Source organism: Danio rerio, chromosome 6 (genome assembly GCF_052040795.2).
Source record: "Danio rerio strain M-AB ecotype USA chromosome 6, GRCz13ab, whole genome shotgun sequence".
Taxonomy (NCBI): Eukaryota; Metazoa; Chordata; class Actinopteri; order Cypriniformes; family Danionidae; genus Danio; species Danio rerio.
Window position 1 is genome coordinate 50,974,662 of NC_141026.1, and position 24,825 is coordinate 50,999,486.

General features: G+C 35.1%; 2 protein-coding genes across 7 annotated transcripts in view; one reads left to right on the plus strand and one right to left on the minus strand.

Moving 5' to 3' along the window:
* LOC147836474 (uncharacterized) overlaps positions 1-24,518 on the plus strand; it is a 205,160-nt gene extending 180,642 nt beyond the window's left edge. For 2 of the 6 annotated variants that reach the window (XR_015494162.1, XM_087258005.1), the window contains one exon: positions 17,533-18,210. Coding sequence is in view for 1 of the 6 variants with exons in the window: in XM_087258003.1 (XP_087114129.1) it covers positions 21,376-21,571 (196 nt within the window). In the remaining 5 variants the exon portion in view is untranslated. Of the gene's footprint in view, positions 1-17,532; positions 18,211-21,375 lie in introns of those variants that run through there. The other 4 variants (XR_015494164.1, XR_015494163.1, XM_087258004.1 and 1 more) reach the window with 4 other exon arrangements.
* LOC147836475 (uncharacterized) lies at positions 8,981-14,876 on the minus strand. The gene is made up of 5 exons (XM_087256234.1): positions 14,814-14,876; positions 14,534-14,738; positions 12,112-12,153; positions 11,909-11,993; positions 8,981-10,833 (listed from the first exon to the last, which is right to left on the minus strand). The coding sequence occupies exons 1-5, from the start codon at positions 14,874-14,876 to the stop codon at positions 10,785-10,787; spliced, it is 444 nt and encodes a 147-aa protein (XP_087112360.1). The 3' UTR covers positions 8,981-10,784.
* Positions 24,519-24,825: the final 307 nt, after the last annotated feature.

Sequence of the window (24,825 nt, forward strand, 5' to 3'; positions counted from 1 at the left end):
CTTATTTATTTATTTATTTATTTATTTATTTATTTATTTATTTATTTATTTATTCATTCATTCATTCATTCATTTTAATTGTACGTGAGTGCTGTAAAGGTGTCAAAGAGATTAACCTGGTGCCAAAAAATCAATCTGCTGCATTTGACGCTAATGTTGTCTTTAATATAATAATCACCCCAAGGGTTGTTATCCAATAGAAAAAAAAAATCAAGGCTGTAGCTATAAACCATATTTATCTTCAGTAGTTTATGGATAAAATATGGTAATGGTAATGGTTTAATAAAATTAATTAGATACTTGGAAATCACCAAGTGACACCCCTTTATTGTCCTACGACTGACTTGTGAACTACTGTTCTAGGCTACAATGGTTACTGTAGGTTTTTCTAGTGGTAGCTGGACAGACATACAAATGTCTGAATCTGAGCAGTTGTACTGTAGATAAAATGTTAAATGTTTTCACCCCCTCAATGTAAGCCTATTTGATTTTTTAGTGTTTTCTGAGTGCATCAGTTAAATAAAGACACAGCACAAAACTTCAAATCAGACTGTGGCCTGAAGGCTTTTATGTACTAAAACTGCAAGCATGAATCTGTGCTTTGAACATGATAAAGCTGTTGATTTTATGTATTGTTTCCTTATTTAGATTATTATTTATTACAATTCTATCATTATTTTATTCATTATTTATATTCTTACGCTTAGATCTGGTTCCAGTTTTGTGGTTAATGTTATTTTTTCGGTAACACTTTACAATAAGGTTCATTAGTTAATGCGTTTACTAACATGAACTAATCATGAACAACACATGTATAGCATTTATAAATCATAATTGAACATTTACTAATGCATTATTAACATCCAAGTCCATGCTTGTTAACATTAGTTAATGCACCATGAGTTAACATGAACTAACAATGAACTACTGTATTTTCATTAACTAACGTTAATTAACATGAACAAATACAGCAGTAAATGTATTGTTCATTGTTTGTTCATTTAGTAAATGCATTAATTAACATTAACTAATGAACCTTATTGTAAAGTGTGACCATTTTTTTTTTTTTCTATATGTTCTTCTTTGATAGGCAGATTTAGGTCTTGTAATCTACTACAGTAACAGCCTAAAACTGGATGAGATATGATTTTTGGGGCATTAAAAATTAACTCAAAAGTACAGTACTGTAAACCTTATAGCTAGCCATTTTGCATGATGCATTAAATAACCACTAAAGTAGAAAATTTTACACACTGAATATTAAATATGCATGCTTTTGCACAAAACACACAACATTTGACTAGTGTGTGAGACATAATTGTCGGTCATGTCCTACAAAATAATACATTATTATTACTGAATACACATTTAAATGAGTTTTTCCTTTAAATTGAATGTTGAAAATGAAATTATTTTACCTTTGTCAATGACATCCAATTTTTTGGTATAATTATTGAAAACACAAGGCAGTTCTGACCTTCATATAACCAAAGGTAATTGTTAGTTTTAATTAAAAAAACAACCTCACGGTGCATAAAAATCACCTGTAGTTGAAAAAAAAACCATTTAGCTCATTCATTCATTTTCCTTCAGCTTTGCCCTTTATTTAATCAGAGGTCACCACTGCGGAATGAACCAACAAAATATCCAGCATATGTTTTATACAGCAGATGCCCTTTCAACTGCAATCCAGTACTGGAAAACGCCCATACACTCTTACATTCACACACTTATATACTACGGCCAATTTAGTTCATCCACTTCACCTATAGTGCATGTTTTTGGACTGTGGGGGGAACTGGAGCACCCGGAGAAAACCACGCCAACACGGGGGCGACATGCAAACTCCACACAGAAATGCCAACTGATCTAGCCGGGACTCGAACCAGCAACCTTCTTGCTGTGAGGCGAGCCTTCTCTATAGCTTTAGGGGAAAATAGAAAAACTTGCATCCTCAGCACTGACAGCAGTAAAGTCCTTTAATACAATACCACACTGAGACAGAGATGTATGCATGTACTGTGTGCACACATATGTGGTATAACCAGAAAGCCTGAAAAGTTTTCGCATAGTCAGTAAGTGCATGACGGTCAAACAGGGTGGCCGGGATTCCTATTTCCCCAGTCTAGATCTTCCAGCAGTATTACCTCCATACATCACATAAAATTAGCAGCAGGGGCCCCGTCAGGTCCGACATTGCCACTTAATCTTACCTTTTTGGCAGAGTGTTGCCATAACGGGTCAAGTGGTGGCCATTAATCAAACATCCCAGGTGCAATGAAAGCGAGTGGGTGAGATGGAGATACGGTGGGTTGGGAAGAAGCGTGGACCGGCACAGAAACTTCTTTGGGAATTAGGTCCGGTCATAAAGCCTTACCCGAGGAAATAATCCAGTCTCTTCCATAAAAGATTAAACCCCTTAAAGAAGATGGATCGCCTTTTTGACTTTATCTTGCAGGTGTAATCCTAGATTATTGGAAGGCAACTTGAAGTTGAGAATCTGGAAAATGTGGAGCACAGAGAAAATCCATCCTCATGCCACTTGGCAGATGTATGGATTATATGTGAGCGAAATTAATTGTCATCATGCCTCTGCTGAAAGTCCTTTTTTTTCTAAGCAGCCTGCTCTTGTTTATACTCGATATATGTCAATAAAACTCTCTGGTGCAGCACAATCTGAAGTATAGATATGAAACTGTTTGTTGTGCGAGTAAATAAGAGTGCATCATGAAATGTGTATTTTTACAAATTCCCTGGCAAATAATTTTGCAATCTTCTAAAACTGCTTACTCCTGGCATTAAAGAGGACAGATCACCCAAAAATAATTATCACTTTGTTTTCACCCTTAAGTGGTTACAAACTCATGAGTTTCTTTTTTTTCTGTTGAACACAAAAAAACGGTAGTATTGTCATTATTGGTTCTGCAATAGTTAACGTTATATATGGAAAAGTCACTAAAATGCTCAGACATTTGTGTCAGCAAATAAACAATAAACTATTTTTTAAATTATTTTAATAGTAGATCACACCAGTGTTACCAGCCTTGACTGGTCCCTGAAGCGATCACACCGGTGTGATTAGAATGTTCAGAGCGCACGTCATCCTCTGCTAAAATTCTAAATCTGATGGCTCACGCTGAGGCACAGAAAGAGGTGTGCAGTGCTTGTCACAAATCCCAATTTATCCATGCTCTTGAGCACATAATGTTTATTTTTAGTTTCAGACATTCAAATACACATAACTACTAGAAAAACATACCATTTAAAGTTTGTAGAAAAACATGCTGACGTCTATGGAGATGGCAATGTTAATATTTTCTAAAAATACTGGTTGATGATTATTATCAAACATGACGTAAATCCAGCAGCTCAGATATCTCCTTTGGTTGTTGCTAGAAGGGATACAGCTGCGATCGGTTAGAGAAGTATTTGTATTATTTATTAAATGATGCATTAGTTGCATTTTATTAGAATCTATCCCTACCTTAACCCTAACCCCAACCCTTACGATAATGTGAAAATATTATTTCTTGTACAGTGTCCTTGTATCCTCAGCTGTATACAATCTAGACTTCACCGCACTGCAGGAGAGGGTAAAGTCAAAATAAAATTTTATTAGATTATGCTTTATTGATGTGAGTGTCCTCAGCTGTGTCCCATCTAGCTAATAAAAAACAATTAATGCGGAATTTAATAAATAATACAAATACATATCAATAACTTCCGATCACAGCTGAATCTCTTCTAGCAATCCAGCATTAAAAAAATAACATGATCATTATTATATAATACATATATAGGGTGTCAAGTTATCAGTAGTCAGTCAGTTTACTCAAAACATGGACCTATTAATAGCAAATTCACATAATTGACAATAACTTCCAGGTGCTCTCTTCATTTTTTTACCAAAGCTGTATTATTGTTCGTTGTTAATATGCCTCATGAAAGTCTTGCATAAGTATCCTCAGTACCAAAAGGTTTCTGTTTTTTTTTTTTTTTCCGCTACCTAATAAAGAAAGTTGTCAAACGCGGAGCTCCACCCTGTCTGTGAGTACATCTCCTGTAGTCTCCTGGATTACGCTTAACTCCTGCCAAATCTTGCCCTGGTGCAACATCAAAAGAGAAAAGCACTTGGGAGTATCACAAAACTTATTAGAGGAGCCCTACGCTGTTTCTCCCTCTATCTCTAGCTCATTTTTTCGCTCTTTCACCATCAAACGTCTCTTTTTACAGCCTGAGTTAGCACAATTGACTTTAAAGAAGTTGTAGTCTTGAACCACCAGCAAACTTAAAGGTAAAGTTTTATGTCTTTATTTAAAACAAAAGGTTAACCACTTAAACAATGCACAAACTCACAGCAAGTCACTGACAAGAATCACTCTAGCTATAAAATCTCTAACATTTCATTGAGCTGATTATTAAAATATGACGATTCATTGACCTTGGGGAATCATAGATTGTAAGTCAATGGCAACGATAAATTTTGATAGTTAAAGGGCCATGAAACCTCCTTGTTTCAGCAGGGTGTTTTCACACCTCTACTTTGGAAAAAGTCAGAAGAAAAGTGGGTGTGTCCAGCTCTGTTTAGGGGGGACTGTCGGAGTAACTAAAGTGGGAGGGTGTGGGAGTGTCTATTTGGGAACGCGCGAGTTTCAGAGTCAAAATACACGCATAGGAAAAAGTGATGGTGTTTAACCTACATGGACATCTGTAGTCGAATTATTTGCCAAATTATTAAATGTTGGACTTTAACTGCAGTTTGGCTCTTTGATTCAGGGATTTCAATCATGTCCCTCGTGACAAACAAGATAATTGATTCGAGGATCTGCTCTAAGCGTGTATTTTTCATGCAATGTTTGATACCGCACGGCAAATGAGAGAAAAAAAACTCTGCATTTCCCGGAAACTTAGATGCACACGGCAGGTAGCGTCAGAAAGCCGCGTGTGTTATTCCGGTCACAAAATGCAGTAAAAACCCTACACGAGGTTAAAGTTTGGTTGTGGTGCTAACATGTTTACAGTCGGTGCAATGGTTAACTTAGTTCGATACGAACAAACTGAATAAACAAAGAGCACTGGTCGCTCACTTACCAAATCTGTAGAGACAGCACAATCACCAGCAACTAGAGCCGCGTCTTTATGAAGAGAAGACTACAAGCGAATCCGGATCTCAGCGTTTGCAGATGAGAACAGCTCTCAGGTAAACAATAATCCTCCTTAGACACGTAAGTTATTGTTGTCGAGCGTTGCATACACTGTTAATCCACACGTGACTCCAGATGAGCTCTCACAGAGAGAAAATGAAAACAAAACTTAACGGCAGCAAACTATAAAAGCAACACTTCACGCTTGTTTTGCCAATACAACGTGACGTCTCTGTCGTGTAAACACGGTGACACTAATGAATAATAATGAAGTTGCACAATAGAGCGCACTGATTGGTTTGAACCAAGCCTTACTCATGCATTAATGCATCACACTGTAAGACGTAATAAGACACACTCTGGCTCAGACGCCCAGTCTGCACGCTGGAATACACGCTATTATGTCATGACCGTGACGCAGCTTCAAAAATTCGTTTCAAACCGGAAGTACGAATTTGCTTGAAATAACGCAAAAACAACCAATTTACACCTTTTAGTGAAATATAGGTGTCCTAATAGTGTTTTTAGCAGTGTGGGACACATATACCACTGTTAACAGCTCAAAAAATGTGTTATGGTGTTTGGTGACCCTTTAAAACAACATTAACATTTACAGGTCAAGGGTGTAGAATTGGCATGGATGGAGGGGACGTGTCCCCACCAATATCCAGCAATTACTGAAATGTCCCTATCAATAATTTAATCGACTTTAAATAAAGTAATCCTCGTCAACTCTTAACTTACAAGTGCACCAGGACAAGTTTGCTACTAGTTCACCATAATACTATTAACCAAGGCAGTGCAATTAATTAAAAATTTTGATTTTGGCCTCCATGCGCCACACACCTCTCTAAATTTCTCTACATTCATTCCTCAAAGACCGACTGCAGTAAAACCATATAAATTGACTTTTGCAGCATGGGACGGGATTGATATTTGTATTATTAAGTGTTTATTTTATATTATTGAGTAATTTAATCATGTTTTTAAAAGTGTGAAACAGAATTTGTGCTGTTCAATGCATGCACACTATGTATGTCCCCACCAATGTCAAGTTCGAATCTACACCTTTGTTACAAGTAACCAATTTAATAACCATGTTTCCTGACAGTTGATGTGCTAATTATACATTGATTATCAGGCACAACAGAACAGATTGACTTTGAAAATTCAACTGTAGTATAACAAATATACAGTTTTATGCAAGTTTGGGCACCCCTGATAATTTTCATAATTGCAAGCCATATCCTGCTGACCTTTCAAATCGGCAATTTCATTTGGATATATTGTATACCCTAAGGAAAAAGCAACATTTTAGTTCTGATATGACATTTATTTAACCAACAGATGCAATACAATTTAAGTCAGAACAAAAAATTTGGGCACCCCAATAGAATAATGACATCAGTCTTTTGTGCAGCCATTTCTTGCTGAAATAACAACCTGCAGACGCTTCATATAGTCAACGATAAGTCTCTGAATTCTTGCTGGAGGCATTTTGGGCAGTTTTTCCTAGCAAAATTTCTCTTGTTAGGTTTGAAGTAAGCCGATCGTGAACTGAGATGACTATTCTAGATCACTGTGTATCGTATCTGAGCATGAATTTCTTGGTATATCTAGAACTGTGCTTTGCGCCACTGTCCTGCTGAAACATCCAACCCTGCCATAACTTCTGCCTCTTGAATGATTCCTGAACATTGTTCTTCACAATCTGCTGATACTATGTGCAATCCATGCGACCTTTAACTCTGACAAGGTTTCCAGTACCTGTGCTTTCCACACATCTGCATAGCATGATGGACCATTCACCCTGTTTTACAGTAGGGAGCAGATACCTCTCCTGAAATGTTCTTTTTCCCGTCATGCAAAGTGCCTATGGTTCTCCACAGGATATTTTTCTAAAATTATTCAGACTTGTCTAGCTTAGCATTTGCTTACCTCAAATGACTCTTCTTGTTTGCAGAATGCAGAAAAGTCTTCTTCTGCATCACCTTCTATTGAGCTGTTCTTTGTGAAGAGTTTGCTGGATTGTGACATGATCTATAATGACATTATTAGCAGCAAGAAGTTCCTGGAGCTCTTTGGAGGTGGCCTGTTGCTTGTCTGTTTTCCATTCTTCATCTTTGCCTTTCAGATATTTTTCTTGGTCTAGCACATCTTTCCTTCACAAGAACTGTGGACTTCCATTTTCTTACTATATTTCTGACTGTGAAGATAAAGACTTTAAACCTTTTTGAAAGCTTTTATGCATCCTCCCTCTAATTCATGTTGGTGAATTATTCTAGTTTTTAGGTCATTAGAAAGTCCATTTGAGGTTCCCATGTTGCTTCTTTCTGGTTGACAATAAGGAGAAGCACAACTAGCAATCAGCTATCCTAAATATCCTCTTTCATGGTTGGTTAAACCTGTGTTATGATTGTTAAGGTTTACTGAGTCAATCAAATCAATTTTGTGTTGTAATCAATCAGCATTATGTGACTACAGGTTTTGAAATGCACACAGAAGAGATGGTGCCCAAACTTTTGCATAGCTTATTTTTCAGTTTAAATTTAATTTCACACTTCTCAATACTGCTACACTACGCATTTCTGACTGAAAAACATGACATTATCTAGCTTTCACTAGAAACCAAATGGCATTTCACTCTGATCTTCTCTTATAAAAAAAGATCACATAACTATGCAGCCACAGAGGGGTGTCTAAATATTTGCATAATTGCATAAGAAATAATCTAGAGAGAGTTAAGTCAGTAAAGCAACAGAAATAGTACTGGCAGTTTATTTCCAGGTTTTTGTACCATAATTGCAACACCAACCCAGGCAAAATATCACTTTAAATTCAATAAAAGTCACTTTTTCAATCTTTTTTTAGCATCAAACATTGTTGGAGGAAAGATAAAGATCCCATATTGCGACTCAAAAATATAAATAAATGGTGCGGGGGTATTCTAGATGAATTCTAGGTCTACCTGTTGTAGACTGTTTTGGTTTTAGACCAAATATTTTGAGGTTTTATGAAGCAAAATGATCAGGGAGTTCAAAAACTGAACATTATTAACTTAATTAACCTAATTTACAACATCTGGTGCATGAGATATCTAATGACTGTACATCAAACATTGGGAATCAAACATAATCATACTTTTTCATACAGACCTCATATTGACTTTAATCAATGTATCATCAGTAGCCACATGTATTCATTTAGTTTATCCAATATGTTTTTTTTTTACTCTCAACGTGTTGATAGCTGTTCACTTGCATGCTTGCAATTCACTTGAATCATCAAGGATCAGTTTCTGCAAAAAAATCTTCCATATTTTTTGCTGAAGGAAAAACATCCGATCTTGACTGGCCTGAGTAAATAAACAGCAATTTATTTATTGTATTTTTGAGGTCATATCTCTTTAAGATCATATTAGAATAATACATTAAACCTAAATATACAATTGAAGTTAGAATTATTAAACCCGCTGAATTATTAGCCCCATTGTTTATTTTTTCCCCAATTTCTGTTTAACGGAGAGAAAAAAATTTTCAACACATTCATAAACATAATAGTTTTAAATAACTCATTTCTAATAACTGATTTATTTTATCTTTGCCATGATGACAGTAAATAATATTTTACTAGATATTTTTAAACACTTCTATACAGATTAAAGTGACATTTTAAGACTTTAATAAGTTAATTAAGATAACTAGGCAGTTTAGGGTAATTAGGCAAGTTATTGTATAGTGATGGTTTGTTCTGTAGACTACCGGGAAAATATTAGCTTAAAGGGGCTAATAATTTGAAAATCTATAGTTTTAAATACTTTTTTCATGCACCTTTTTAACACTTGACACTCTGTCCATTTTTTTATTCAAAGTAACAGAAAAGGATACACACAACATCTCCTTTTGTGATTTACAGAAGAAAGTTGGTCATTAGGTTTGAAACAACACAATGAAAGAAGTTTACTTTTCCTTTGAGGCTTTGCCATGAGACATTTATTCAAGAAACCATCAAAACGGCTTTCACTAAAGCATAACAATCCATTTTCATTTATTGGAAGAAACAGAGATGAGTCACATAAAAGGTGCAGTGTATGTAAGTTCAACACCCAGTGGTTGTTAACTAGAGATTGTACACCTTGTTAAAAACAAATGCAAATGCAGGTTGCCGGATTGACAAAACACCAACAGTGCCTAACTGTCGAGCTTAAAGGCTTATTTAAGTCATGTTCTAAATAAAAGCAACAGCACACGATAGAAGGAATCTTTTCCATATTAAAAAGAGTTTTTGTCCTAACCAAGACCTGAAGTTTCTATTTCAGAAACGGCTTCTATTTCTTACAGCTGAACAACAGAAATCTTTGACAATGATCACCTCAGGTACACCTCATGTGCTTTATTCAGTGTTAAATGCTAATAATGTGAGTTTGAATGTCATTTTAAATTACATTTATTGCCATAATACTAAATGCAGCAGCAGATAGTTCACCTCAGACCTTGAAAACAAAATCGACTATTTGAAATGGAACTTCAGTGCAAGCCAACATATATCAGTGATTCGGCACATTTGATAATGTTTAATATGTATTGATTTGATTATAAACCATACCATTTTGTTGGAGTGCAGTAAGTGCACTATTTTGTGTTTCTGAATGGCTGTATTTAAATTTCTGACATGTTTTGTATGTCACAAACAGCCACATTGCATATAAGATGCAAATCTTGTCACATAGCATGTTGCTAGGACATGGGGTTACAATGTAACCTGCTCACCTCATGTTTACGTTCGTAATATTTATATTATTTGATAATTAACAATCTCATGTAGAACTCTGAATATGCGTCTCATTTCAGAGTCTGCTACTGTCCACCAGAGGTCGCATTTCAGTCGTGGACGCATACTTTAAGAGCCTTTCTGAAAAATAAATTAATGAAATATGCAATTTTCCACCACGACAACCTAGGGTGCTGAAATTTAATTAGCTATACTAGCATTGAGAAGGCTAAATGACCAAACAAAGACAGACGTTCCGGCACGTAATGCACATTTTCAAAGCAGAATATCTGACTACCATTGTTTTTGAGATAAGCAAGAATGTTCACTTAGCACGTTTCTTAAATATCTGCAAACATATCATGGCATTTTTATGCATTAAAAAACTTACACACAGCACCTTTAAGTGGTCACATTAAGCAATATGTGTTGCTTGTTTGTTATTAAGCAGTATGTGAATACATGCAGTACATTGTTATCTCTAAGGATAACAATAATTAAATCTACTGCTCTATAAGTAAAACTACTGTATAAAAGCAGCAAAAATAGTAGACCTGCAATAATGAATTTTCTCAGGTATACTGTGTATCTCACTCTAAATTACTGTATGCTGCAACAATTTCCTTTGCTTACCATTTTAGCAATTCATATTATCTCCCAACATTCAGCCAGGAAACAGAAAGTCTGGAATAGGTGTGATAAGTGAAACACTTGAGAAACAGCAAGAAGTGAGTACAATACTGCGGGGAGACAGAGATAGAGAAATTTGGTGGTGTTTAGGGCAGCAGATGAGGGAAAAACAGCAGGATTGCTCATTTTGAGGCTTTGCATTTTTGTCCACACGTGCCTACCTCTAGACATTGCCAATTGTCAGATGAAAGACAGACTGTATAAAAGCCCCCAGCACTTTGATTTCTGCCTGTGACAAATTAGAGAAAGAGAATGAGAGAGAGAGACAGTGAGAGAGAGAGAGGTGGGATGAGGATAAAGAGCGGTAACCATCCTAAAGCCAACACACATTCATAAAGAAGCATCACTATGGTGAATTTATTTTAAATTTGGATTCTTAGTTAAAGCTAATGTGTGTGTTTTTGAACTGAATTTTTTTTTTATATTGCAAAAATTTTCATGTGAAATGAGAGGGTTTTTTTCCATATTCATTCCAAATTTAAGATTTCAATTGGTAAAATTAAAATCATGTTTGGTAAATACATTTCAACAACACATTCAGAGTTTAAAGGGATGTTACACAACAATATCTTTTTTTTTTTTTTTTTAGTTGATGTGTATTGTAGCTGTGTAAACATAAACAACATCTCTGAATGTAATATGCTCAAAGTTCAATGTAAAGGGAGACGCTGGCTTTTACAGATTTAGCTTAGCAAAGCCTACAGGGAACGAAGTTTGGGAACTATAAAAATAAACATTTGGGCTAGTGAGATCACAAACACTACAGGTTAAGCATATTTACAAACAAGCACACACCCTGCGCAGTGAAGCGGCGTGGTCAGAGGCGCTGTTATGTTATAGCAGAGAAAGCTAAAATGGTGTCCAAACACTGCTTTTCATTAATAGTATAGCAAGTCGGCAATGGAGACACATTTCTATTAATTTCTGTTCTGTGATTTTGACAACTTTCCATTTGTATTAAGGGTCTATAATTAGGTGTATGTATATTTTTTTCCTAATCATAACGCAAAAAAACACATCTAATAATGCAAATTATGCTTGTGGCATTTATTTATGAATGTGAAAGGAGGTCATGGAAAACTAAATGAAGAGCAACAGCTTTTGTTTCTGCTCTGAAAAATCTAAATTATGTTAAGTGCTGTGAGATCTATTACAACTAAATAAAATAAATGGTAGAAGGACATTGTGGATTTATATTTTTGCCTTTATAGTTTTTGCCTACTGTCTAGCTAGCTTGTTTTATCAACACATGCCATAGTGTTTAAGCATCAAGTCAGTATGTGGCTATTTGAATGCATACCTACCTATAAAAGTGGAGAAGCTCAAAACGTCCCTGCTTACAACTGGATGTAGTGTTGCATGATAGCGATATGATTGACCATAATGCATCTGGATACCAGGTTTAAACAAGGCCAAAAAGACAGATGACTGAATGAATCAATATTTTTGAATGAATCAGTTGATATAATCAACAATCAGTAACTGATATGTAAAAGCATTCACTTACCGTCATCTATTGGTGTAATGATGTAACTTGCTGGAAGAATCACTGAAAAACAGAGATTAGCTCCAGCTTTAACATTGGTCTGAATTGTTGCCTTTGAGATTTAAAAAAACAAAACAAAACAAAGAGACTATATGGGTTGTTCTATTGATCAAGATTCCAATCAAATTAAATGTAAATTGGCTGACAATTCCCACAGTGACATTTCCTGAGGCAACTTTTTATTTGTTGAGAAAAAGCCTGATGTTAGGATGGGAATTCAAGTTAAAAGCAAACGCCCAACGAGTGAAATCTAAAAAAAAGCTATTGGGAGAGTTTAATTTCATCACTCAATGGGCAAATAATGTTGGATAATGAATAATAATGTCCACATTCATTTTACAAAGCCTACAAAAAGGGAACATCCAAATAAACCTGTTAATGGGTGGAAAAAAACAAGGAGGATGGGCAATTGAATCAGTGCCAAGATTAAAGTCTTGGGGAAATTGCAGGCTGCCTGGCAGCGCCTCCTCCTGCCTGACCTTGCCCGCAGCGAGAGTGGCACAGGGGGCATCGCCTCCACCAGTCTGTCTGCGTCTGCGTGATTAGATAAACCATAGGGGACCAACTGGGGAAAAGCACACAGTGCCAAAAGAGCTCTTCAACACATAAGGTCCCATGAAGCTCCAAATGCTGCTAATGAAGACTGTCATTCAAAAGCATGGCAGTATACAGAGAGAAAGAAAAAAAAAGGGCAGCACCTGAAAGACTGCACCTGAATGGTTCTGTTATGCTCAAAATATATTAACTATGCTTTTTTGATATTCTGTGCAGGAGGGACTTTTAAAATATTTAGCATTTGTTTTCAAATACTTTGTGAAGACTAAAGAGACCAATTTACTTCTGGTACATAAACTGTAGAATAGTAAATGGGACCTGGAGCGTTCAAAGGATCAGAAAAAAAGCTTATACATATACCCAGCCACACTGCAGATCATTCCATCAATATATATATATATTATATTTTGGGGTTAGTTCCCCCAAAAATAAAATGATATTTTTAATTACTCACCCTTGTCATTCCAATCATCTGAGACAAATTATAGATATTTTAGGTGACATCCCAGAACTCGCTTTTTCATGAACAGTAAGAGTCCTGAGATGTTCCAAGTCTAGAAAATGTACTAAAATATGTCAAAACATTTCATGTGACTTCAGAAGAGCAACATCCCAGTCTTAATCAATTAGTCAGTATTAGATCAACTGATTTTCATTCTACAAGAGGTGCATTGAGAACAGACACTTAGATGAAGGAAGCTTAATCAGTTCTCATTTTCCATAAAAGTGGCACAATAATTGACTATTTTACAAACAACTGTAAGAGATACAGAAGCATATGAGGGATTTATTGGAAAATTAAAAAATGGTTAATTAGTACTCAGTTATGTCAATATTATGACTTTAAACATTCTGTCCAGGGTCCACAATTTAAAAAATTTGTAGCATTTTAGCTTTCTCTGCTTTAACATTACAGTGTTTCTGGCGACACCCCTTCGCTGCGCAGGGTGTGTGAGGTGAATGCACATAATCAGAGACCCTTGGGATCTCATCAGCCCGGATGAATTTTTTTGTAGTTCCCAAAGTTTGTTTGCTGTAGGCTTTGCTAAGCTAACTCTGTAAAAGCCAACATTTCCCTTTGCATTGAACTTTGAGCATATTAATTTAAAATAGGATCCTTTTAATTTACAGTAGGATATTTATTAAGAAATGTATCTGTAGCCCACTGTATATGACATGAGCCTGTTGGTTAGAACATTTCTGCAGTGGTTTAAATGTGACAAATGTTAAAATGTAGACTGTCCAAAAATCTACTCAATAATAAAAATTACAATAATATTAAGAAGAAAAATAATAGCAATAATAATCAAAATAATAATAATAATCATAATCATAATAATAATAATAATAATTCTCAAAGCACTCACACTGTAGTAAAAAAATAGCAAAGACAATTCAACGATCCAATAAATTCTCAATCAAGCCTAGTTTCAAAAATGTTTTTTTTTTATATAATGTAAGCATAATTTAAGGTATGCATTATTATTATTATTAATATTATTATTATTGTTGTTATTATCATTAGCTTAAGCAGGAAGACCTTTGTGTTCAACCAGCTGATCTTCGCCAGCACCAAATTACCTTTAAATATTTATGCTGACCAAAGTTTGTGTTTGATGGTTTTCCACTGATTAAAGAATCCTTGTTAGATTTTTCAAGCCGCATGCTTTCCCTCTAGATATCAATTAATCACCGATTAGTTGAAAAGATTTATGGATGTTGCCTGAATTCAGACTCTCTGCGGTGAGTCACTGGATAATTCACACGGTGGCCCATTCTGACGTCACACCTCTCGCTTTCTGAGGAGGTACGAAAATGTCCCACACACCTTTAAGTGGCTGAGATGGTGCATGACTGAGAACTTTTTCTTTCTGCATTGCCAAGTCCTTGTTAATGAGATGCAGTGAAGTGTCATCCACTGCCTGGGGCCTTTGTCTCTCAGAGCAGCTCCTCAGCAGCTCAGAGGGGAGCTGTGCTTTAGCATCGTGGTTGGCAAGAACAAAGACAGAGCCGTTCCTACCAGCTGCTCTGCACTTTTAATGTGCAGCACAAACTGCTTATCGCTAAAAAATGTAAAGCTGGGATTATTTTTTGAAAAAAATGCATACAGTATATGCTCTTTTAATGATTTCACTTCCTCTGAGCTGAACGTTTTTGAAGCTCTTATCCATCTAGCATTGTTTTGATACAGTATGTTCAGTTATCTGGGTTTTCCTTCAAATGTTTTAGGGACTTTTTCTTGGTAGACAAAGTCAAGTCATTTTCTTGTTTGAGGAAAAGGTCTGAGTAACAATCCTCTGCACTTTTATTATGAAACGCAAATTATTTTTGAGAAATGCATATATGCTCTCAGAGTTCCACAAGATTCTTTTGATTCATCTTCAATGCTTCCTCCTTTATCTTACCCCAGACATGCTCAATAATGTTTATGTCTGGTGACTGAGCTGGCCAATCCTGAAGCATCTTGACCTTCTTTGCTTTCAGGAACTTTGATGTGGAGGCTAAAGTATGAGAAGGATATCTGTCCTTCTGAAGAATTTGCCCTCTCCTCTAGTTTGTAATGTAATGGGCAGCACAAATGTCTTGATGTCCCCATCCACTTTTACTTCACCAAACTTGACTGATTTCTGTAAGAATCGTGGGTCCATGTGGGTTACAATAGGTCTTCTGCAGTATTTGTGATGACTGGGATGCAGTTCAACAGATGATTCGTTGGGAAAATCTACCTTTTGCCTCTTTTCCAAATGATCAACTAGAAGTTATTATTGTTGCTCTTACAGCTGGGATCGACGACGTAACATTTGTGAGGTAGTGTATGTTTACATGTTTAATGATGTGTATTAAGTGTATGTGTTGTCCTCAAAGTCATTGATGGTTGGCATCATATTTTTGTGTGTTGTCCTTGTGGTCCTTGATGGTTAACATCATCTCTTTGTATTGCATGTGTTGTCCTCAAAATCCTCTATGGTTGGCATCATCTCTTCATTTGTGTTGTCCTTGAGGTCCTTGATGCTTGGCATCATCATCTCTTCACAGGTCTTGGATCCCTAGAGACCTCGGGATGAGTATTCCCAAATGGAAATAGAGAACAAAGAAAATAATTAGCAAAGCTGCTGTTCATAATTTATTTGAACAAGAGATGTTTAATATCAATGTAAAAATGAATGCTATGAATCAAAATATATCAGTTATATAAACAAGCATAGAAACAAACATACAAAGCATATAAATATTTCTAACAAAATGCCTGCTGCATTAAGGCAGGAGGAGCGTGTTCTAGAGGTGATTAGTCAAACCCACTCACCTGCATGTAATGCATTGTGTGTATGCTTTACTAAAACAATATGTTTTTAATCTAGTTTCTTAACTAAGAGAGTGTGGCTGTGACATTATCAGGATGGCTATTCCAGAGTTTAGGAGACATACATGAAAAAGCTTAACCTCCTTTATTGGACTTTACTAACCTGGGTACTATTGGGGACTTTTAGCTGTTTAGCTGTTCATATATATACCTTTATTACTTTCTCTAATTTTAGCTAGATTTTACTCAAATCTGCCAGAAAGACAAAATACATTATGAATGCACATTATCAGAAAACATTTATATAAGATAATTTTTGTATATAAAAAAATAATTTAATTAATCAAATAAGTACATTGATTTTGTTTTTTATAGATTCTGGGGATATGTGCAATTATCTGGATTGTTAATGGAACATTTATTTAGAAAAATCATTACTTGAAAATTCATTATCAAAATTCATTATTTGAACCAACATTTGAAGAATTGTATAAAATATTTAGATATTCTAAAAACATTTATAAAAAATAGTTTAACATCATTAAGATACTGTTTTTATGAATCGTTTACATATGTTTTTATTTTTACATTTACATGTTCAGTTTTAATTTTCTTTGTCGGTTTGTTGTGTTTTTGTCATTTTGTAATAGTTTTAGTCTTATATAGTGATTGAATTGTAAAATTATGGTTTTATTATTATTATTATAACTTTGGTATTAGTTTTTGTTTACCATATTTAACCATGTAAAACAACGTGTATAAACTGCAGTGCAAACAGAAAATGTGCACTAATGTGCGATCAGCAAAGTGATTGATTGTCTTCATGCTTTTTTTTTTTTTTTTTTGCATACATCAAATTATGCATAAGTTATGCACAAGTTAAAACTGTTTCAGTATTAAATATCAGCTTATTATGCAAATGTGTGATGATGTGGAAGACAAATTAGGCTTAGTTTTTGCCAAGCAACAAATGGGTTTGGGTTTATGGCTTTGGTATTAGTGTAATAACTATAACAACCAATGTAAAACAATGCACAAACTGCAGTAAAAACACAATAATGTCCATCAGAAAAGTGATTGATGTGCATTATTCTGCTAATTGTTTTTGCTAAATTATGCAAAAATTTATATCACAACCTGCATTAAAACACGTTATTAAGTTCAACCTTAAAATACAATCTTAATATCTCTATTAAGCACAAATTTCCCTTCAAATCTATTATGTTCCAGACATAAAAGCATTGCTTTGGGGAAAATACTTTATTGTTTACTTAGAAGGGTGTGTAATGTAATTCCAGAACTCTTAAAAATCCAGTGATCAAATGTTTTAAATGGAACAATTGATTTCCTGTTAAGCATACAAAGCATGTGTTAAAGAGATATATGGGTTTAGGTAAATAGGATGAGCAGTTTGTGTCTTTGGGGCTGACTACAGATCATTAAAATGGTGTTGCTTGGTTTATAAATGAACATGGAAGCTTGTTTTTCCTTGTAAAACCTCTTTTTTTCCTTCCATTTTCTTGAAGATAATAAGTATTCCAGGCTTCTCCTCTCAGCGCATGACTCTTCTCCACAGCTGCTCTTCCAGTTTGGGCTGACTTCACTTACTTAGCGGTGTCCTTTTTAGAGATAATAAAACAAATGACCATAGATAAATTATATTTGACAGTTTAGTTTCCAAGTGTAAGTATCAATTTCCTTCAAGGCCTGAGATATCAGAGAGACAACTGAAAGAGCCCCAGCTGCACTTATTCGGCCTCCGAAAAGCCAATCATCTCCTCTTCCGCTGATAAAACACTGTATCCTCGCATTGCTCTATTCTCCTGATTATTTGCCAGTGATTTGTTGCGTCGCGAGTAAATTGTGGCACACACACTGCCCGGATTCACAGTCAACCCTGCTGACAAGACCAGCATGAATGTTATAGTTCTGCTTTATATAGTGGACTAACACAGTAATGCTGTTAACCAGCGAAATAAAACTGGTTGACAAGTATTTTTTGCAGATCTTCTTGCTGGTTAAGCTAAATAGTAGTATTAACCTATTTTAAACCAAGCTAATTTTTATATCAATGAATTTTTGCCTGCATGTAGTTTAATTTTAAAGGAATAGTTCTTCCAAAAGTGAAAATTCTGCTTCTCATCTATTCAAAACCTATTGACCTTATTGTAAAATGCGGAAGTGCGCCTGTTTTCGCGATTGTCTTAGAACTTCCGTTTCAGTTGCCTATGGGAGAAATGACAAGGAATAATAAACGGCAAAAAACGGTCAAACTACTTGCTCTACAAACAAATGTTTGCATGACTATACAGACCAAGTAGAATAATATATGAAGGAAATATCAGTTTGCAACATCAAACAGCAAAACGAGCAGTTTTTAATGTCTAAAAATGAATGGAAGTGAATGAGACCGGAAGTCTCGTGCCAAAAAGGTTCAAATGGCAGCGCCCGCTCGTCTGCGGAGAATAAGGTCAATATGTTTTTTTTTTATTCTGTTAAACACAATAGAAGAAATTTTGAATAATGCTGGTTGTTGACATCTATTGATTGTATTTTTTTTCTACCATGGAAGTCGATGGGTGCCTTTAATAATCATTCTTCTAAATATCTTCTTGTGTGTTCAACAGAAAGAAGTTCATAACAATTTATAGCCACTTGAGAAAGAATAAATGATTAGGTCTTTTTTATTTATGGGTTGTATTATTAATTTAAATTGAAATGTGATGCTAGAAAATGCTGCGTGGAATTAAAAACTTTGGCTAATATTTGATTCTGTTTCTTCTTGATGAATTAATAAAACACAATTTTCTCAGTAAGCAATATTGAGATGTTAGAGGTGGTCTAAGAACTAGACAAATAAATGTAGTTGATGAAAATAGTGATCAAATGATATTTTTTAAGAGATCTAATGTTACAGATCAAATGTAATGTTGATTAAATGGGAACTATTATGCAAAAAATCAAATTTAAACATAGGTGTGGCAGCAGTCTGTGAATATAACCAGCTTTTAATGGTAAAAATGAATTAATATATTTTTTTTAGAATCACACGTCATAAAAACACCTTGATGGACATTCTCCTATTGTACATGTCATCAAAGGTGAGAAAGCCCCGCCCATTGGTGATGATCTCTCCCTCATTAACATATGACGTTGGTTTTGTTTTTGTATCTGCCACTATGCTGACACATTGGCTGTTTCTCAATTCCAAGAACGCAGAGAACGGACTTGTGTTCTTGTGGAGACCGGTCTTGCCAGGTGTCCTCGGAAGAACGAACTCAGGAGACCGCGAGGGCAGAGAACGCGTCCTTTGAGAATTGAGATGCTGCGTTCTTCCTGATGGTCACATGACCTTCACGTGTTTTAAATGGTAAATTATTTAAACATTACAGCCTTCATACAACGATTTATTGTTTTTCCCCGTTTCAAAATATATACTATGCATGAAAACATTATAAATATGTGTTGCACAATATAAATAAAACAGATTTTAATACGAATTTCAGCAAATAACCACCCTTAATGTGTTTATTCCTTTATTAAGATGTCCGTGGTAATGTTTACTTTCACCGTTTCATTTAGGGAAACTCCTGAGGTAAATAATTCATATCTATGAACTTTAATAATAAATCTAGATAAAATGACTTCTGGGACTTTCAGAGCGAATTCGGTGATCAAGTCTGCATCGGTGCATCCTCGATATCAAGAACACATCCGGGAAGTTTCACGCGTCCTCCGTACATGCGGTCTTGAGTATTGGAACTGAACTTAGGCAGCTGAGGATGACGTTTCACGAGAACACGGGGACGCAAGACCGCTGAAGAACGCATATTGAGAAACAGCCATAAGCATTTGTAGCTCTGCCCTCTTTTAAAAAGGGCACAACCTCATTTGAATTTAAAGTGACAGTCACCAAAATGCCACGATTAGGATCAAAGCCTAAAGGGGAAGATGTAAGGAGTAATAAAGAATTACTTGCGGGATATTTTGAGCTGAAACTTCTGATATACACACACAAGGGACATCACAGACTAATCTTGTGAAAAGGAGCATGATAGGCCCCCTTTAATGTAAGTTAATTGAGGTAGAAAATTGTCATTTGGATTAGTTTTTTTACTAATATTTTTGATGAATTTACTCAATAACTATATACTTCTCTACACTGTAATAAATAAATCTGTAAAATGTATGGGAAAAAAGGCATTCTGTGGTTGAAAAATACGGTACAAACCGTAAAAGTTATATTAAGTTTTCATAGTAAACTACTGTATTACATTAATTTGTGAATTTAATATGTCTGTATTTTGATTTACCGACATCTACAGATCTTTTGTTACATAGATACACGTTAACACAGCCATATGCAGGTAGTGATGAGAAAGTTACATAATGAACCAATGAACTTTTCCCACAAGCAGAGAAGTGTATCAGTGTATAGAAGGTGCTCAGTGTCCTTCACACAGCTACTAAACACCAGTATGGTAACATGGAAAAAAAAAAATGTTGTTGATATAACAAATATTGTAATACATGTAGCAACACTTGTGACTGCTTTGTGAAAGAACGCCAATCGTAAACATCACGGGATGACTGATCGAGAAGGAACGTGTAGTCTGGCACATTTGTTACCCACAAGTCAAGATTTCATCAAGAAAAAAATTATCTGACATAGTGACATTCATAACCGACAATAAAAAAAAAACGTGTGATCTGACCGTGGCTTAACTGTGAACAGTATTTAATGTTAAAATTAAAGTGATTTGCCCTCTTGTGAATTTTTTTCTTTTTCAAAAATATTCACCAAATGATGTTAACAGAGCAAGGACTTTTTCATAGTATTTTCTATATATTCTTTTTCTCTGAAAAGTCATATTTGTCTTATTTCAGCTGAAATAAAATCAGTTTTTATTAATTTTTTTTAAACAATTTTAAGGCCAATATTATTTGCCCCTTCAAGCAATATATTGTTTTGACTGTCTATAGAGCAAACCATCATTATGCAATGATTTGCCTAATTACCTAACTTGCCTATAACCTAGTTAAATCTTTAAATGTCAATTTAAGCTGAAAACTAGTATCTTGAAAAATATCTAGTAAAATAGTATGTACTGTCATCAGGGAAAAGATAAAAGAATTAATTATTAGAAATGAGTTTTAAAAGTATTTTGTTTAGAAATTACACAGAAATTGGGGAAAAAATATACAGGGTGGCGATTAATTCAGGAGGGTTGATAATTCTGACTTCAAACATACTCTCAGTATAATAAGCTAAAAGATGTTTTAATGTTCAAAATAGATGTAATGTCTTATCCCATGAAAAATACAGTTATGGAATGTACTCAAACTGTGCAATCTGTGTCTTTGTACAGGGGCTCTTCAACTGCCCGGCTGGGGTCAGGAATGAAAAAGCACTTTTCACCCGATTCATCGATGAGGCCAAAGATTAGATATGGCCAGAGAATTATCCGCTCATTACTTACCATGATAAACTGCGCGGGACTGGCATCAATAGGGGACTGTGTTGAAGCAATCCAATTAAGACATGAAAACCTGGAGCCTCATTAGAGTGAAGATCCATGATGATGCTAATGGTTTCTAAGCGAGATGCTGTCTTGAATACTGATGACGGCCTCGCGTCACCTCGCACAGGTGAGCTCTCGGAGAGGTCATTTTATTGTCATCCAGCCATAGTTAAGCATTCAAAAGGTAAAAAAGAAGCTGTATAATCAACTTCAATTAAAAAGTCTTGGTCAATTGTGCTAACCCACAAGAGAAATCAGAGCTGTTGGTAGAAAAATGATGAACTTATAATAAGATTCTAGTCATCCTGCTTTGGCTGTAGTGAACCCTGAGTCTTTTCCCTGAGCCACTCGCTTTAACATATTTTCAAACACTCAAGATTTATGGGGTGAAAAAAACACGTGTCACAATCAATTGCAGTTTGAGAAAGACCTTTGCCATTGATTGTGCCAAAGTGTTTCTTTTAACAATTTAGACACCTGAATTAAGCAGAAACACTGGCAGTGTTTTAACGGAGACCCCCAAAAATCTATTTGTAATCAGACTAGACATGTAAATAAAAAAATGTCTCATGTGATCAAGTAAATCTGAATGAATTTGTCAAATCTGATTTAAAATTTCATTTAAATTGTTAGGGGTGGTTTAAATATATGTTTTAATATAATTAAAGATACACTCTCAGAAAAAAAAGCTGTTGTTAGATGTCAAGCACGTCATGATTTGGCTAAGTAAGTAAGTAAAGTTTATTTATAAAGCACATTTACTTCAGTTTGGCACTGACCAAAGTGCTGAACAAAACCATAGCACACACTCTAAAAGAGTAAAAAATAACAATAAAAGTAATAATAGGAATAAAAGTATTACAGCAACAACCACAATAAATATTAAAACCCTGGGAATGCAATAGAATAAAAATGTGTCTTAAGTCTAGACTTAAAAATAGAGAGCGAAGAAGCACTTGTAATATCCGGTGGCAGCTGGTTCCACAAACGAGGAGCAGCGACTGCAAAGGCTCTATCCCCTTTCAATTTAAGTCGTGAACGAGGAATTTGAAGTAAAATTTTATTTGAGGACCTAAGAGACCGAGGACTGCTAAGTACGATGCGATCCTGGACCTAGGTCTACATCTAGGTTGATCCTGGAATAATTTTTGTTGGAAAATATAATTCATACCTATTCCCTACCTCTAAATGCAACCATAACCATTGTACAATTTTAAAAAGAAGGCGTGGCACCTAACCCCACCCCTAAACCCAACCGTCATTGGGGGATGAGCAAGTTGTACTAAATTTTACGAATTAGATCGTACGAATTCATAAGAATTAGCCACTAAATCAAAAAGTTACAAATTGCTGTAAGATTGTGTTGATATATTATAGGAAATAAATGCAAGCAATCAGTCAAATGTGGAGAATCAGTTATAATAATAAATACATATACTTATCTTTGCACTTAGCAAAAACACGTTACCTGAGAACAAGTAATAGATTTAAGAGACCAAAGTCGGGGAAAATGTCTTTAGATTGAGACAAGATTAATTAAATATCACGTTTAACAAATATAGTGTGAAGAGATCCAGCGGTAGATCCTTGATGAACAGTCAGACAAACGGGACCTAAGTTAACAACCAATTTAAGTGGATTGAACATAAAACAATTAAGTTGAAAAACTCAGCTCTTTAAAATGTAGTTTAGACAAACACACTGCAAAAAAATGCTTTTCTTACTTAGATTTTTTGTCTTGTTTCTTGTCTAAATATCTCACAATTCTTAAATCAGGAAGAATTTTCTAGACAAGCAAAACATATTGCCTTGTTTTCAGCATTAAAATGCCAAAATTAAGTGAGTTTTTTTTAAAAACAAGCAAAATAATCTGCCAATGGGGTAAGCAAAATAATCTTGTTTTTCCTTTTGACATAAGATTATTTCGCTTACCCCATTGGCAGACTATTTTGCTAGTTTTAAGGAAAAACTCACTTAATTTTGGCATATTATTTCTTAAAACAAGACAATATGTTTTGATTGTCTAGAAAATTCTTCCTGATTTAATAAATGTCAAATATTTAGACTAGAAACAAGACAAAAAATCTAAGTAAGAAAAGCATTTTTTCAGTGCAGCATCATAATTTTTTGGAGTGTACTTTAGAAAACCTTTACAATATGCACCCAAGTATTGGAACAGGAGCGGTGGGAAAAAAGTTGTTTTGTTTGGTGAGTCATTTTTGCTTTTACATTGCGGATGTGCTGCAGCATTTACCTGGGTGAGTGTTGGCACCAAGATGCACTGTGGGATAACGACAAGCTGTCGGAGAGAGTGTGATGCTTTGGGCAATGATCTGCTGGGAAACCATGAACCGCATGCACTGATGGATATTTTCACATGTGGCAAATCAGGTACACCCATTTACTGCTGTGCCAGGGGACCATGGGTGCTGAATGTGAAAGAGAGTCCTTTTTATTGTTCGCTTCCAAATCCACAATTCCTGTCGCTACTTGGAATTATACCTACAACATTTGGGATAAGTTTGACTTTCTACCATTATACCACAACTTTCCCAGTGGTTTTTCCAAAAAAACATTGCTCTGCTTATTGCTGTTCCTGATCGGCTGTTTCGATTGTTCTGCACAGATATAAGTGCTGCTTCCTGATTGGTTTCTGCTTAACAACTCTGCTCAAGTCCCAGCCAATCCCTGCATGCCACCTATCCTTTAAAAGGCCTTCAATCCAGCAGTTTGTCAGGCTTTGGTTTCTGTTTAGTCTGTCTTTGTTTGTTAGTATTTCAGCTTGCTGTGTATTGTTTGCATTTGTGCTTTGTTAGTATTTTGATAGCTTGATATTCCCATATGCTAATATTGTTTGATATTGAATTGTCATTATTTGATTTACACTTTGTAATCGTTGTTACTGTCTGTTCTTACCCTTGTATCACCATTCCTTCTCTATCTCCCGGATTTCTCATTGAGGTAAGAAAGGCTGGTAACTATGTCACGTGAAATACATTTCAACACATATAGGTTAAACACTGTCTAGAGATAGATAAGGCTGTGTGCCAACTTGTATTTTTTTTAATTGTTAGTCTTTGTAGATTAGATAAGATGTCATTAATTTTAAAGATTTATTTTTAATTCTTTTGTTTATTAGATTAGATTAGAGGGGATTTGTTGTAAATATTTTTAAGATTGTTTGCTTCTTTTCTTTAGTTGTACGGCCTCTTTGTGCCAGATACCAAAAGGCAACTTCAGTGGTCTAGTAGAGTTCATGCTTTGGTCAGTCTATGCTTTGCTTGGCAGCATGTGGAG

Coding starts and splice junctions, on each gene's coding strand:
- LOC147836475 (XM_087256234.1), bottom strand. CDS start 14,876: ATGGATAAGAGCTTCAAAAACGTTCAGCTCAGAGGAAGTGAAATCATT. Junction 14,739..14,813: donor TCATTAAAAGAGCATATACT/GTATGCATTTTT, acceptor GCACATTAAAAG/TGCAGAGCAGCTGGTAGGAA. Junction 11,994..12,111: donor CATTACACCAATAGATGACG/GTAAGTGAATGC, acceptor CCTGGTATCCAG/ATGCATTATGGTCAATCATA.